Source organism: Galdieria sulphuraria, assembly GCF_000341285.1.
Source record: "Galdieria sulphuraria unplaced genomic scaffold scaf_12, whole genome shotgun sequence".
Taxonomy (NCBI): Eukaryota; Rhodophyta; class Bangiophyceae; order Galdieriales; family Galdieriaceae; genus Galdieria; species Galdieria sulphuraria.
In genome coordinates this window covers 7,501-22,388 of record NW_005178463.1, presented here as the reverse complement: position 1 = coordinate 22,388, position 14,888 = coordinate 7,501, and the positions used below count along the sequence as shown (strand labels likewise).

At 37.6% G+C, this 14,888-nt stretch overlaps 4 protein-coding genes and 2 non-coding genes across 8 annotated transcripts in view, besides 2 other annotated features; 4 read left to right on the top strand and 2 right to left on the bottom strand.

Moving 5' to 3' along the window:
- Positions 1-7: 7 nt before the first annotated feature.
- Gasu_18190 (sucrose transporter, GPH family) lies at positions 8-1,738 on the bottom strand. 2 transcript variants are annotated; one of them, XM_005707263.1, is made up of 6 exons: positions 1,373-1,738; positions 1,135-1,314; positions 913-1,075; positions 758-863; positions 486-708; positions 8-437 (listed from the first exon to the last, which is right to left on the bottom strand). In XM_005707263.1, the coding sequence occupies exons 1-6, from the start codon at positions 1,708-1,710 to the stop codon at positions 32-34; spliced, it is 1,416 nt and encodes a 471-aa protein (XP_005707320.1). In that variant the 5' UTR covers positions 1,711-1,738; the 3' UTR covers positions 8-31. The 2 variants fall into 2 exon arrangements, with proteins under 2 accessions (XP_005707320.1, XP_005707319.1); XM_005707262.1 differs by having other exon boundaries at positions 8-708.
- Positions 1,739-1,758: 20 nt separating this feature from the next.
- On the top strand, positions 1,759-5,237 carry Gasu_18180 (AP-1 complex subunit beta-1). The gene is made up of 2 exons (XM_005707261.1): positions 1,759-2,018; positions 2,076-5,237. Exons 1-2 carry the CDS (start codon positions 1,776-1,778, stop codon positions 4,584-4,586), a joined length of 2,754 nt encoding a protein of 917 aa, XP_005707318.1. The 5' UTR covers positions 1,759-1,775; the 3' UTR covers positions 4,587-5,237.
- Positions 5,238-5,548: 311 nt separating this feature from the next.
- On the top strand, positions 5,549-6,988 carry Gasu_18170 (hydrolase). The gene is made up of 3 exons (XM_005707260.1): positions 5,549-6,199; positions 6,252-6,639; positions 6,712-6,988. The coding sequence occupies exons 1-3, from the start codon at positions 5,581-5,583 to the stop codon at positions 6,932-6,934; spliced, it is 1,230 nt and encodes a 409-aa protein (XP_005707317.1). The 5' UTR covers positions 5,549-5,580; the 3' UTR covers positions 6,935-6,988.
- A 249-nt stretch (positions 6,989-7,237) lies between these two features.
- Gasu_18160 (DNA topoisomerase VI subunit A) lies at positions 7,238-8,798 on the bottom strand. Of its 2 annotated transcripts, XM_005707259.1 has the most exons (5): positions 8,264-8,488; positions 8,119-8,206; positions 7,938-8,076; positions 7,759-7,891; positions 7,238-7,711 (listed from the first exon to the last, which is right to left on the bottom strand). In XM_005707259.1, the coding sequence occupies exons 1-5, from the start codon at positions 8,420-8,422 to the stop codon at positions 7,532-7,534; spliced, it is 699 nt and encodes a 232-aa protein (XP_005707316.1). In that variant the 5' UTR covers positions 8,423-8,488; the 3' UTR covers positions 7,238-7,531. The 2 variants fall into 2 exon arrangements, with proteins under 2 accessions (XP_005707316.1, XP_005707315.1); XM_005707258.1 differs by having other exon boundaries at positions 7,238-7,891; positions 8,264-8,798.
- Positions 8,799-11,079: 2,281 nt separating this feature from the next.
- Positions 11,080-12,905, top strand: Gasu_nc0018. Its single transcript, XR_009833484.1, has one exon. It is a non-coding gene; the product is annotated as an 18S ribosomal RNA (ribosomal RNA).
- Positions 12,361-12,533: a sequence feature (Protein overlapping with rRNA (Gasu_18150, EME30794.1) was converted to a misc_feature.).
- Positions 12,851-12,938: a sequence feature (Protein overlapping with rRNA (Gasu_18150, EME30794.1) was converted to a misc_feature.).
- A 436-nt stretch (positions 12,939-13,374) lies between these two features.
- Positions 13,375-14,888, top strand: part of Gasu_nc0019 — a 6,993-nt gene continuing 5,479 nt past the window's right edge. The window contains exon 1 of the ribosomal RNA XR_009833485.1: positions 13,375-14,888. This exon is cut by the window's right edge and continues 5,479 nt beyond it. This is a non-coding gene — a ribosomal RNA (28S ribosomal RNA).

The following is a 14,888-nucleotide window of genomic DNA, read 5'->3' as shown; positions in this document are numbered from 1 at the left end:
TCTCCCTTTCCAACGATATCTGAAGCCCAACCTATTGACTTTGCAGGTTAGAAGCCATGGAATAAACCAAAATGTGCTTGCCTGCGGTGAAATTTCCTACGACTTGAGCTACAACACAAGAGGCATTGAGTACACCCATATATAGTCCAGTATTGGCTCCATCCAAAACAGAAGCAACCAAAGCAAAAGGCAATGCATTGAATATTGAAAAATGAATACCTAATAGGGAAACTAACATTACAGCCCAGACAGTATTCAAGTTCACAAGAATAGGAATTAAGCAGAGAAATCCGAAGAATATTTGAGACATGGCATAGACCTTTCGTACTCCTAACAACTCAACGAAAAATGTTTGTACTGCAGAGAACACAGTCATTACCAAAGAAAGACCTGCCAAAGCTAGAGCACCAATTCGAACTCCTTCTTCATAAGCAGTCCTGTGTACTACTGAGTCCACAATTACATGAAAAGAATGAATGTTTAACCTTTGAAGGGATCCTGACGCTTTCTGCGGATCTCCATGCATAACGCTCTTTCCAATCCAGTCTGTTGTATAAAACTGAAACGGACTAAAAGCAGCCCATGATAGGAAATACACCAATGAAACTTTGCTCATTTCCTTTGGCATGGAAACAAAAGAACGCCAAACGTCTAAGAACACACCAAGAATGCCGCTGGTAGACGAAACCAGAGATGCAGGCTGACGTCCTAATTATTATATCAATGAAAAGTTCATTTCAATGTAAATAAGACAAACCTAATGGTCTTTCATGGCCCAATAGCAATGTAGGCAATACACTAAGCGGAACAAGTATCATACCCAAGCTGAACAAAAATCGAAAGTTACTACCAAATAAGGGTACCTAATAAACAACATAAAAAGGTCTTTCATGGCAAGTTTACAAACAATACCTCTGCAGGAACAAAACGCCCAAGTAAGTTTCCAAACAAATTTGACAAACCCATTACACCAGTGAGGATGGAATTAGCTTTCGTTTGTTGCTCAGTATTAACTAGATCAGCTACAATAGCTCTTGCAGGGCCTTGAACAACATTGATGGCAATGTTCAATATCCTGAATCATTTTCAACAACAAAGCATTAAAGAATTACAAGAAATGATATAGATGCTTACCAGAGACCAATAATACCTAATGTTACGGTAAAAGTACAACGAGGTTGACTGCCTTCTGTGGGTGAGTGACAAGCATTCCTTTCTCCAAACAACGAACCCAACGGATCAGCAGTGGATAAGACTAACATTCCAAACACAATCAACAAGGCACCCATAAAAATAAAGGGCCTTCTTCTTCCCCTATCAAAAAGTAGAATATATATTCAAAACTAGTATTCTTTTCCAAAACAATATATACCAAGGATGCCTGCATCGATCACTCAAGACACCAATAACTGGTTGCACAATAAAACCACTAAACGGTCCAGCCAACCAAATGAATGGAATAACGGCATAGCTTACACCTCTTTCTCGAAACCAAGGCGTCCCAAAAGCAAATTCGATGGCATAACTAAACTGCACAGCAGCCAATGAAGAAGTTAGAGCCAGTAATTCAAGATTTGTTTTGTCAGGTTTCTCCGTATATTTCTTAGAGCTTTTGTAATCTTCATCGGCACTTTTCAGACTTGTGTACGGAATATTATCAAGAGTTTCGTTACTATCCGATACAAGAGGAACCTTTTCTGAAAAACTCATGTCTAAGACAACCAGTTGGAAGCAAATTGATGCGAAATATAATTATCCACTAGTCATTGTAGAACATGCCGGATTCCAAGTACTTCTCTACCACAAACCGTGGTGAACTCTTTGAACTTAAGCAGCAGTTAAACTCTCATAGTAATCGTTCAAAAAGAGACGCACTAAAGCAAGTTATAGCCTCCATGACAGTTGGCAAAGATGTTTCGTCTCTCTTTACAGACGTCCTCAATTGTATGCAGACCGTGGATTTGGAGTTGAAGAAGCTTGTTTATTTGTACCTCATAAACTATGCAAAGACTCAGCCAGTATGTCATATGTGTAATTGAAACGTTTGGTTGGTGTAAAATTGACCTTGTTTGTAGGACTTGGCAATTTTGGCGGTTAACACTTTTGTGAAAGACGCTAGTGATCCCAATCCGTTGATACGGACTTTGGCCCTCCGAACGATGGGCTGTATTCAATTAACTAGAATTTCTGAGTATTTATGCGAACCGCTTAGGCGTGCTTTAAAGGACGCAGACCCCTATGTTCGCAAGACTGCAGCCATTTGTGTGGCAAAGTTATACGAAGTTGATCCTGCTCTGGTTTCAGAATACGGATTTATTGGTGTTCTGAAAGAACTTATACTAGATAGCAGTCCAATGGTAGTTGCGAATGCCATTGCGGCCTTGGGTGAGATAGACGATTCACTTCCTGGTACACTGGAGCTTAGGCCTAATCTTGTTTCTGGACTTTTACAGTGTCTCAATGACTGTAGCGAGTGGGGTCAGATATTTATTATTGATGCGGTGTCTAGTTATGTACCTTCGGGAACAGAGGAAGCTGAGAGTATTATCGAAAGATTACTTCCTCGTTTACAACACGCCAATGCAGCAGTTGTTCTTTCAAGCATGAAAGTTATCGTGAAGAATTTAAAATACATAAAATCTGTTGAATTTGCTCGGATGGTTCAAAAGAAGTTGGGTGCACCACTAGTTACTTTGGTTAGTGCAGAACCTGAAGTACAATATGTAGCTCTGAGAAATATCAATCTTCTTGTCAGGAAGTACCCGGAAATATTACAGAACGAATTCAAGGCTTTTTTTTGTAAATACAATGATCCTCCTTATATCAAAGAAGAAAAGCTAGAAATCCTCGTAAGACTTGCAAATGATGACAATGCAACGAAAATTATTTCTGAATGTAAAGAATATGCCGCAGAAGTCGATGTCGGATTTGTTCGAGCTTCTATACGTGCAATTGGTCGAATTGCTTTGAAGATAGAAGCAGCTGCCAACAAATGTGTGGAGTGCTTACTTGATCTTGTGCGCACCAGAGTAGTTTATGTGGTTCAAGAATCCATTGTAGTAATGAAGGATATTATGAGAAGGTATCCCAATGAGTTTGAAGGTGCCATTCCTGTATTATGTGAAAATTTGGAGGCATTGGATGAGCCGAATGCTCGCGCCTCGTTGATTTGGATTATTGGTGAATATGCCGACCGAATTGAGAATATTGTTGAACTTGTTGAAAGTTTTCTGGAAAATTTCCAAGACGAATCGGTGCAAGTTCAGCAACAGCTTCTTACATGTGCGACAAAAGTTTATTTAAAATGCAATGGTTCTTGTAAAGTGTCGTTGGAGAAGATTTTAAATGATAGCATGAAAAACTCGGACAATGCAGACCTTCGTGACAGAGCATTCTTCTATTCAAGACTTCTTCAAACGGATAAAGAACTTGCAAAGTCGGTTGTTCTCTCACGCAAACCTCGCATAGTGAATAGTCAACAAGATCTTGATGATTCTCTACTGAACACGTTATTGGATGAAATGGGAAGTCTTGCAAGTGTTTTTCATCGGTCGCCTCATGTTTTTCTAGCGAATTCGAAACCTCTTCCACAAGTCTCCGTAGTGGATGAAGAATGGAAAGAGCAGAATTCTGAAGTCCTATCTGATGATATTTTGGAGCTTTCTTTGTCAGATAAACAACAAGTCGCAGACATTAACCACGGTATTGGAAAGAGTTCTGTGGATGAGTTGTTTGACTTGAGAGGAGCAGAGCCAACATCCTCTCAGAAATCAAGTGAGCAGAACAACGATTTATTGTCTTTGATTGATGATCTTTTTTCCAATTCTGCAACACAGAAGAATACTGCTGTTTCTTCAGAACATTATGAGAGCCCTGAAAAACGAGTAAGACTATTGTTGCCAGCTTCAAAAGCTAGAGGTTTAGAAATTTCTGGTGTTTTTACCATCGAAGGCGACAAAGTTCAATATATTTTAAAGCTGCAGAATGAATCAAATGAAACAATGCGAGAGAACGCCATTCAATTCAACAAGAATCTATTAGGAATGATTCCTTCACGTTCAAAGTTAGATGTTGACCAGTTGAAACCTAAGGAGAGCGTGATATGCAAGATCGACCTGAGGTATGTACCGTCTGAAAAGGATTCCAAAAAGGGCTTGATCTTTCAGATGGCTCTGAAAAATGATATTTGTGGCGTGGTTTACTTTGGAGACAAATTGGATGAGTCCAATTTGATCGTATTTCTTCAGGCAGAACATATTGGAAAATTATCGAAACAAGCATTTCTTGACGAATGGAACAATATTGGAAGTAGTCATGAAGTTGTCAAACGAATTTCAGTTCCAACAGGTGTTTCTCTTCCTGGTTATTTTGTCGAAAAGTTGTATCCATTGAAAGTTTTCCAAGTTGCAAGTTCGCCATCAAGACTTTGCTATTTTTCCGCACGCGTTATGGAAGAAATATTCATCTTAGTGGAACTTCATTGGACAGATAAAAGCAATGATGTGGAGCTTTCGTTGCGTTGTAACAGCGTAGTTGAGCTTTTGCGAATATTTGAGCATCTAATAGAAAGAGCTTTGAGCAAATAAAATTGACGGCTTGTTAACTCTTTGAGTTGGTTTGATTAGTTGAACCATAACTCACGTGAACTATGATTTCCGAACGATGTAGCTCAGGAAAAGTATAAGAGTCCAAAGTTGAAAACTAGTTGGTAACTGCTTTCCACAAATTGTACAAATTAGATTCTTTCTGAGTCTGTCATCTTTCCAATCTTTCAAAGCTACAGCTGTTAGCGAAACTTTTTGAGTCACAACTTATGAACTTCTCGTTGTAGATGCTGCGTAAATTTTGAAAAGCCATTCGTCCTAGTGTTCTACGTTATTTTTTGAGGCCTTTGAAGTTCTTTTGTCCTTTCTTCCTAATTGGCAATAATTGTTTATCATGTAAGGTGATGTTTACATTTGAGGTAAGACTAAAGGAGCTTGAAATTGTCTGCAGTTTTTATAAAAAGCTTTTTTCTGAGAAACTTTGCTCTTGCTGTTTTCGGTATTGCCGAGAACTCTTGGTTTGAGTATTATTCTCTCTGTAAAAAGTCTCAGTACGCTGAAACGATTGTTTCAAATTCTTCACAAAAGTCAGAAGTCCTGATCTTTGAGAACGATTGCTTTTGGCATACGAGCAGGAGATTCATAGTACAAACAGCCCATAAAGTTTCAACCCATAAACTTTTGCTCCATTGGGATATGTCGAATAGAGCTGGAGATGGCAGCATTTGCATCGCCACCAAGCGTTTCAGTACAATATTGGATTGAAACATATATAACTTATATATATATATATATATATATATATATATATATATATCGTGTATCCTAGTTCAAGCGGTTGGAATATTCTTGAGACTAGAAAATTACTGAAGATAGGAAATTACAAATCGAGTTAGTTAGAAGCGGATAAAGTTGCGCAAGTGTAATAGCAAAGACTTTAAACATATATTTATGTATTTGTTTGTGTGTTCGTCACATTTCTTTGTACTTGATATAGTGAAACGGTTTGTAAACGTTTCGAGAGGATGTCAATTTGATGCTTGTGGGCAAACTTGTAAAGTCACTTGGATGTTCATATATCTTCAAGAGTCTCGTAGCTGTAAGTCACTGTCGTGAGCTACTTTTTGGAAGATTCAGGGGAATGGAAACTCACGCAAGTAAATTGCCTTTGAAATATTCGGAAGTGCCTTCTTCGTCCAGAAATATATCAGTGTTTTCGTCTTCGTTTGATGGTGGTTACTTCCCGAAAAGTGAAGAACTTCCTCTTCCTCTAAAGAGTCAAGGAACATTTAAAAACCCGTGGAGTTCTTGGAGGGACAAACGACTATGGGACTTGTTTCGTTGGTTAAGCACGACAAAAGATGAAAGCAATGTTCCGAAAAATCGGAATGAACTTGATCTGTTGCTACCAGTACAACGCGTTAATCGTGCTCTACTCGAAAAGCCTCCTAGCCAGGGGACGTTTCGTCTGACCTGGTTGGGACATTCTTCAGTATTAGCCCAGTTTGATGGTTTTAATATCCTTACCGACCCTGTCTTTAGTGAAAGGTGTTCGCCGTTTCAGTTTATGGGTCCCAAGAGAATACGGCCAGTGCCTTGTGAACTAGAGGATTTGCCATCCTTGGATGTAATTCTCATTTCTCATAATCATTACGGTAGAATAACCGAGAATCTCTTTGTTTGTCACTGATTTTACTTTTCGCATAGACCATTTGGACAAGAACACTTTGAGGGATTTACTTAAATCTGAGAGACATCGACAAGCAATTGTAGTGGTTCCTTTAGGTGTGAAAAGCCTCTTGGAACGACTTCATGTGGATACGAGGATCCGTCAACAGATATATGAGTTGAATTGGTGGGAACACGTTGATGTAGATGGCAAGTTGAGAGTTTTTATGACACCTGCTCAGCATTGGAGCAGAAGAACTATTTGGGATACGAATCATGCGTTGTGGGGAAGTTTTGCAGTAATTGGTAGCACTATCAAGTTTTATTTTGCTGGTGATACAGGTTATTGTCCAGTATTCCAGACAATAGGAAGATATTTGGGACCTTTTGACTGTGCAGCTATTCCTATTGGTGCCTACCATCCAAGGTTCGTTTGAAGTTGCTTTGGAAATGGTTTAAATTAGCTCCTCACATTTATGTATTTTCATATATTATTTAGATGGTTTATGTCACCTCAGCATGTTGATCCTGAGCAGGCATTGAAGATCCATAATGATATTGGGAGTCGTTTTTCAATTGGTATACACTGGGGCACTTTTATTTTGACCAACGAATATTTTCTTGAACCTCCTCAACTATTAAGGAATCTTATCGCTGCAAATAAGCTGAACCTCGGAAGTTTTCGAACTTTAAGACATGGAGAGTCTACGCCGGGTCCATAGTACAAAATCTAGAAGCCATTGAGATAATATTTAAGTAAAGGTATTACTTATGTCTAGATGAAGTTTCATTGACGAATGGAAGGTAAGAAATGTTGAGTATTTCAGTTTGAGTTACAATATTTGTAGAACAACAGTTTCTCTTTTCAAATTTTGTTCGATTTTTTTGGTTTTGATTTTGTTGCGTTGTATAAGAATCTACTAGTTTGTAATTCCATTGAAAAAATAAGATTCAGAAAGTTGGGAAGTTTCTTCTATAGACATGTTTACTAATATAAATTTCCAAGTTCTTTTATTTATACGTACCCAAAAGTTTTAAATTATGAGAGACGATTGAATTTTTAGGTTTAACTAGTATGATGCCAATAGCTTTGTGTATTGATACGGTGGAATACAACGAGTTAAGAAAATGTCTATCCAAAACATCAACTTGTAAAGTAATTCTTTACGGTGACAACAAGTTTGCATTGGAGCTATCACGCACATTCAGAAGCTAGGAAGTTGCCAAGCTTCAAGGTCGCCTCTAATAGAAGAAACAAGGTCAAATACTCAAAAAAGTTTCTCCGTACACTCATAAAGAGTAGTCTGATACTTTTATAGCTATCGAGAGGAAGCTATATATTTGATAAATTGTTGTGGTAAATAACTTGAACAAAGGAAACAATTATGGGTAGCAATCGATTCACAGAGAGCTTCAATTTCCGCTTTCTTCTCTAGAGTCAATATTCTTTCCAGTTCGGACGAAAGTTCTGCCTCGACTGTTTTTTCAATGCTATTCACCTAACTTGACCTTTACGAAAAAAATTCTAAACACATCGAAAACTTGCCTCTCGTAACATTTGAAGTAGTTTTTGTGCCTTTGCTCTATCCCGCGCTGTTATACTTAAGGTTGCATCGTATTTTACCCTTTCTACGTCCTCCACGGATATACCTATCCAGAAAGCCAAACTGCTTAAAGCTCTAACTGTTGTCAATTTGACGAGTCAAAGAAGGTCGGTGACCTTACTCTTTTTGCAGAGACTGTAGGTGACACAAAGCTATATGGACGCCATATGGATCTGCGTCTACAAGGAACAGAATAGGCGCTTCGGGACAGTTGACACGGAGCAGAACCAAAAAGTCCGAAAACGCTTGCGAGGGATAACCTTTACGGTTTAGATTTATGCCGTACTTGAGATTAGAATTACCTGAACTGCTTAGTAATATGCCTTTTGGAAATCTGTCGAAAAACTGGTGTTGAGTGAGATGGTGAAATACACTGTTCTTCTCTACAATCTACAAACGAAATTTTCAATATCAGAATATATATGTTCTCTCGCGCAAGTTTGTTACCATGATGAATTGGGCATCTGTTTGAATGTTTTCTATCTCATATGGGGCTTCTGGAATGGATACTCCAGATGACGTTTTTCCGATATCTATTTCTGTACCATTTTGGAAAACAATCCGTAAACCTCCTGCTAAAAGTCCTCTAGGTCCTGCTACGACCATTAAATAGTGTCGAGGTATTGACAAAATGAAACAAAGACGTTTGATTGCTCGGTCGGTTTCTTTCTGGCTACGAGCTACTTTATGTTCCGAATAATAGACTGTAAAAGGTTCAATGGATTTGTTTAAACTTTTGAGAATTTTCATACTGTCTCGTTTTGAGATAGCTTTTTTATCACACAGACTAGTTTGAATGATATCCGCAACTCTCCAAAATATTACGAGTCGACGAGAAGGCTGCAATCCAAACTGGTTTTTACTCATAAGCTGATAGAGAAAATTGCAAGTGTATTGTTCCAATTTTAGTTTTGCTTCCATGGAAGCCTTGAAAAAGTTGGAATCCTGAGAGAGTTTCGACATTGTAAGCTATTTTTAATAATGGTATAATGGCGCGATTGACGAGGCATTTTTTTCCCTTTTACAGTCAATTTGCAAATTGACAAGAACGTGGAATTTTGGCAAGAGACAAAGAAGGAAAAATATAGAGGGACTTTAAGGAGATTATTCTGACTTCTTTGTTCCTTTCTTTTTTGGTTGTAGTTTGTTAGTGCGTCGTTCCTAATTTGAAAGAAGTTTTCGTAATTTCTTTTATCCAAATATTTTTCCCCTCGTAGTATTCTGTTTCCGAAGCAAGTTGGTATGTCTTTATAGAGTTGTTTGTACATGGTGAGGTAACTAGTTGAGTATTCTTTTTACTCGAAAGAAATAAAAGGGTGTAACTACTTTTGTATAGTCAACTGCAAACTGTTGTTAACGATAATTCTGTCAATTTCAAACTTGCGACTATATTTTGGAAAACGCTCAATCATTACAAGTAATACCCAACTATGATTGCTGCTTCCAACTCACTAGAGTCTTTCTTTTTTGGAGTTGTTTCAAAATAAAGTAGTGTATGCTTACACAGCGACTCTTTATTTTCCCATACAACTTGAGAAAGTTTGATGGTTGTAACTTTTTCAGCAACGTACAAAAGCAATCATGTTGGGACCAAGGTTCAAAGAATAATCATCCAATCATTTGAAATGTTGAGGACACTATGTAGAGTTTGAAATTTTTGTTGTACTTTTGTGTCAAAGGACAAGTTATTCAAGTAGTAACTCAACTTTTAGGTTACATTTTTTTGGGGGTTTTTTGTTCTATTTTTTCACAAATAGTCTTGCCTTGTCAAGTAGAAGAGAGAGAGAGGAGGGGTGTGAGGGTTTATCCTCTTTTTTTTATTGTATAGAGCTATGAACTCTTCTTCTTTTGTGTGTGTGTATACAATAGGGAGTATTGGAAATGTTCTCTCCTTTTGAAACTTTGCTTTTGAAGGAGAGTTTCGACCTCACTATGAAAGTTTGAAGAGTTTTGACCTTTTGAGTTGTTTTTATTGAGTGTATCCCCTCACACAAGAGTGACAATTAGGAAGATGGGTTTATTTTCTAGACACTCGTATATCTATATATATATATATTTTGTAGTGTAAAACAAGAGAGAGTTGGTTTTTTTTGAGAGGGGTTTAAAAGCTAGGTTTTTATTGTTTGTATAATAAAAAAAGAGTGTTGGTTTGTTTTCCTTTTGTTGAGTTTCAAACTGTTTTGTTGCCACGTGTCATCATTTGATTCATCTCAAAAGCCCGCGCAACGAACCGTCACTTTTGGCTTTTTAAATAGCATTTTTTTCCAGAAAAATGAAGCCAGACAGACAAGAAGAAAACCACTTTTACTAGTGTTCAAAGACGAGTAAAGTGGAGTGATATGCGAAAGTTGAATGGCTTTATGTATGGATGAAGATGATGATTGAATTGGGAGTGGGGAATCCCTGAATGGGGGTAGTCCCTTTCCAATGATACATGATTTGTAATCCATCTTTGCCATTGATTTCAAAACTGTGGGTAATCAGAATGGTTTCAAAAAGAGAAAGAAAGAAGGAGGATGTTGAAGATGTGCTTGTGCGTACTGCATAGATGTATGTATGTATGTATTTGCGTGTCTTTATGTCTCCTCTTTTTCTTTGTCTCTTTTGGAATTTTTTCTGTATACTGCATGTTGTGATGTATATAGTATGGTTAGGAGTTGATGTATTAAACTACCGATGATTTGGTAATGTTATTTTGATTCAAAAGTATGAATATAGTTTCCATCTTGATGAGTTAGAGATTATTTGGCTTGAATTTTTATTCGCCGCTCATCTTTATAGAATGGACTATATGTTTTTTGTCTTTTTGAAGGAAACCTCTGCTACTCTATTTTCATTTATGTATTGTCATGATTTCATTTTTGTGTGAATCACAGTACTGAATGTAAAATAGTAAGTAGTATTTTAAGAGATGTATTTTCTTCCAACAAGACAAAGGAATGAAACAAAGGATGGTTTTTTCAATGATGAATGTTATAGATGGATCCCATCTGTGTGTGTTTGGGGTTTCATTGAGACGTTTATTATTCGAAAGAAAAAAAGTAAAATTTCCATCTTTTCCAGTTTAGGAAAAGAGGAAGAGGAAGAAAAAAGGTGAATATTCCACCAAAATTGTGTACGACACAAAGATACAATTTTTTGACTTATGGTATGTACATTTTATGTGTGTATATTCATGTTGTTTCTATTGTGCTGTTTTTGTGTGTATATCAATCAATTTTGTGGACATTTTCTCTCTTTTCTTTGTGTTGTATATACATGATACCCCGTTGATCCTGCGGGTCGCGTATGCTTGTCTCAAGGATTAAGCCATGCAAATGCCAGTATAAGCCACATGGATGGCGAGACTGTGAATGGCTCATTAAAACAGTTATAATCTACACAATGTTAGTTTGTTATATGGATAACCCTAGTAATGCTAGAGCTAATACATGCCCTATTTCCATTTTTGGGAATTGCACTTATTAGTGGTCCTACTTTACACTTTTCCTGTCACAGGGTTTAGTGTTGAATGTTGAATCATGATAATTTTGTGGATTGATAGTCTTTTTACTATTGACGCATTGTTTGAATATCTGCCCTATCAACTTTTGACGGTAGGATTGAGGCCTACCGTGGTGTTGACGGGTAACGGGGAATTAGGGTTCGATTCCGGAGAGGGAGCCTGAGAGATGGCTACCACATCCAAGGATGGCAGCAGGCGCGCAAATTACCCAATCCTGACACAGGGAGGTAGCGACAAGAAATACTGATAGATAACACTAAGTGTTATTTTATTGGCATGACGTTTATGTAAACGCGTAACGAAGTAACGATTGGAGGGCAAGTCTGGTGCCAGCAGCCGCGGTAATTCCAGCTCCAATAGCGTACACGAACGTTGTTGCAGTTAAAACGCCCGTAGTCTGAACTGTGAGATGTTTTTCATTTTACTCTTTTTTTTGAAAGAGTATGAATGGACGACACTCATTTTGAAATGAATGTTTGGATTGATCTTGATTGATTGATTTTTGACATTGATTTTGATTTACTGTGAAAAAATTAGAGTGTTTCAAGCGCTTCTTGTGAAAGTATAGCTTAGCATGGTATAATAGTATTTATGTATTGATAAGACTTTAGTAGGAAGTTTTATTGATTGAAAATGCATCAATAGGGGTAGTTGGGGCCATTTGTATTCCCTAGTCAGAGGTGAAATTCTTGGATTTTTGGAAGACGAACAGTTGCGAAAGCGTTTGGCAAGGATATTCCCATTGATCAAGGACGAAAGTTAGGGGATCGAAGACGATTAGATACCGTCGTAGTCTTAACCATAAACGTTGCCATCTTAAAGATGGTGTATTGATTATTCAATCGTACATCCTTTTTATTCGGGAAACCAAAGATTTTGGGTTCTGGGGGGAGTATGGTCGCAAGTCTGAAACTTAAAGGAATTGACGGAAGGGCACCACCAGGAGTGGAGCCTGCGGCTTAATTTGACTCAACACGGGGCAACTTACCAGGTCCGGACATGATCATGATTGACAGATTGATAGCTCTTTCTTGATTTTATGGGTGGTGGTGCATGGCCGTTCTTAGTTGGTGGAGTGATTTGTCTGGTTAATTCCGTTAACGAACGAGACCTTTTCCTGCTAACTAGTTATATTGTATTTGAAGATATACGATATATACTTCTTAGAGGTACTATTCGTTTTTCACGGATGGAAGTTTTAGGCAATAACAGGTCTGTGATGCCCTTTGATGTCCTGGGCTGCACGCGGGCTACACTGATGCGATCAAATAGTTGTAAGAGACCATTTCTGAGAAGAGTATGGTAAACTTTGAAATTGCATCGTGCTTGGGATTGAATACTGTAACTGTATTTATGAACGAGGAATTCCTTGTAAACGCGAGTCATCAACTTGCGTTGAATACGTCCCTGCCCTTTGTACACACCGCCCGTCGCTCCTACCGATTGAACGATCCGGTGAAGCGTACGGCTTGTTTTATTTTTTGATTTGAGAGGGTAAGATGAAAAGTACGTTGAACCTTATTGTTTAGAGGAAGGAGAAGTCGTAACAAGGTTTCCGTAGGTGAACCTGCGGAAGGATCATTCACAGTTGTAAGGTATATGGATAGGTTGATGTGAGAGAGGTATATAATGGGTGGATAAAGGGAAGAGTGAGGAAAGTATGCGAGTATTTTCTAAACTTTCTTTATCGATGTATATCTATTTTTCTATCTATCTATCCATATATATCTTATATACACCCTGTGCACTGCACGAAAGGAAGGAAGGGAGAGAGAGAGCGGGAGAGAGAGGAAGCAGAGAATGAGAAGAGAAACGAGGGAATAAACGAAGAGTAAGAATGAGAGGGGAGAGAGAGAGAAAAATACTCTTTCTCTATTTCTCATTGTTTCTCATCATTTCTCATTGTTTCTCTATTTCTCTATTTTCTCTATTTCTCATTATCTTTTTCTTTTTCTCTCTTTTTTATTTTTCTCTCTATTATCTATTTTCTCCCTTTTGAGAGTATGTTACCAAAAATAGAAATAATCTAAAAATAGCAACTAGAAAAAATAAAGCTCTCAACGGTGGATATCTCGGCTCTCTTTACGATGAAGAACGCGGCAAAAAGCGAAATGTAGTGTGAACTGCAAGTTTTCGTGAATCATTGAATCTTTGAACGCAAGTTGCGCTTTCAAGTTTATTTTTCCTTGGAAGCACGTCTGTTGGAGTGTCTTTCATATACATCATTTATTGGGATGCAATACTCAAGTAGATGGATGGGAAATGACTTGATGATCATTGAATCGAGTTTTTCGACACGAGTTGGTGATGATAAGTTTAATCATCATTGTATTTTCTTTCAGGGATTTGTTCATTGTATATTTATACATATGATGATGATGGATGAATGAATGGAAGAATTGTACGATTTGTCTAGAGAAGAAGACAGTAGAGTACATGTCTTTATTATTTGAGAAAGATATTCATTCTATTTGTGATGGATTTAAAGTGACACATGTCATTGTTTTCAATCATGAGTTGATTTGAAAGTCTTTCCTTGATATAATGAAGAATGAAAAACAGCATGGTCATGAAACTAGGATAGGTATTGAAAGTGATGAGAATTGATATTTATTTTCATCGTCGTGATCATTTCCTAGTTTTGCAGTCTTGTTGTATGTACGTATATATGTACTTTACACTGTTCTCTTCGTAGACATTTTGCTATTATTGAGACCTCCAATCAGACGAGGTTACCCGCTGAACTTAAGCATATTATTAAGCGGAGGAAAAGAAACCAACTGGAATTCTCATAGTAGCGGCGAGCGAAGTGGGAGTAGCTCAATTTGAAAATCCTTTTTCTTTTTGAAAAGGAGATGTATATTTCAATGTTTTCTAGTATTTGCATGAAAGAAAAAGCAAATTTCCTGGAATGGAATATCGTGGAGGGTGATAATCCCGTTTATCTTTTTCAGTGTCATGCGTTACGATACTAGAAACGGTAGAGTCGGGTTGTTTGGTAGTACAGCCTTAATGAGTTGGGTGTTATATATCATCCAAGGCTAAATATGAAAGAGAGACCGATAGCGAACAAGTACCGTGAGGGAAAGATGGAAAGGACTTTGAGAAGAGAGTGCAATAGTACTTGAAACCGTTGAGAGGGAAGCGCAATCTACTAGTGTTTTTTTATAAAATGACCCTGGAAATCCTAGTTTGCAAAAATTATTATATTTTTTTGTGAATGTTGGTTATTTCCATGGGATGTCCATGTACATGGTAAAAGTAGATGCAAGGCTATATTCAAGTTGCCCATGATTTCCGAAATTTTTCAATTTGTGGAAATGATGGTGTCTGTGAATGTGGAATGTGTATCTACTTGACTATGTATGATTTATCTCAAGTATCATGGACGAAATGGTAGATTTCGACCCGTCTTGAAACACGGACCAAGGAGTCTAACGTGACAGCGAGTAGAAAGAGCCGTATCTCTCATTCTACGTAGTGTAAGCGAAATTTGAAGAGTGATTTTTTTTGTCATTGAAGAAAAGCAACTCGGTTCCTTTTTTCTAAAGAAAGCTGGAAATGTAG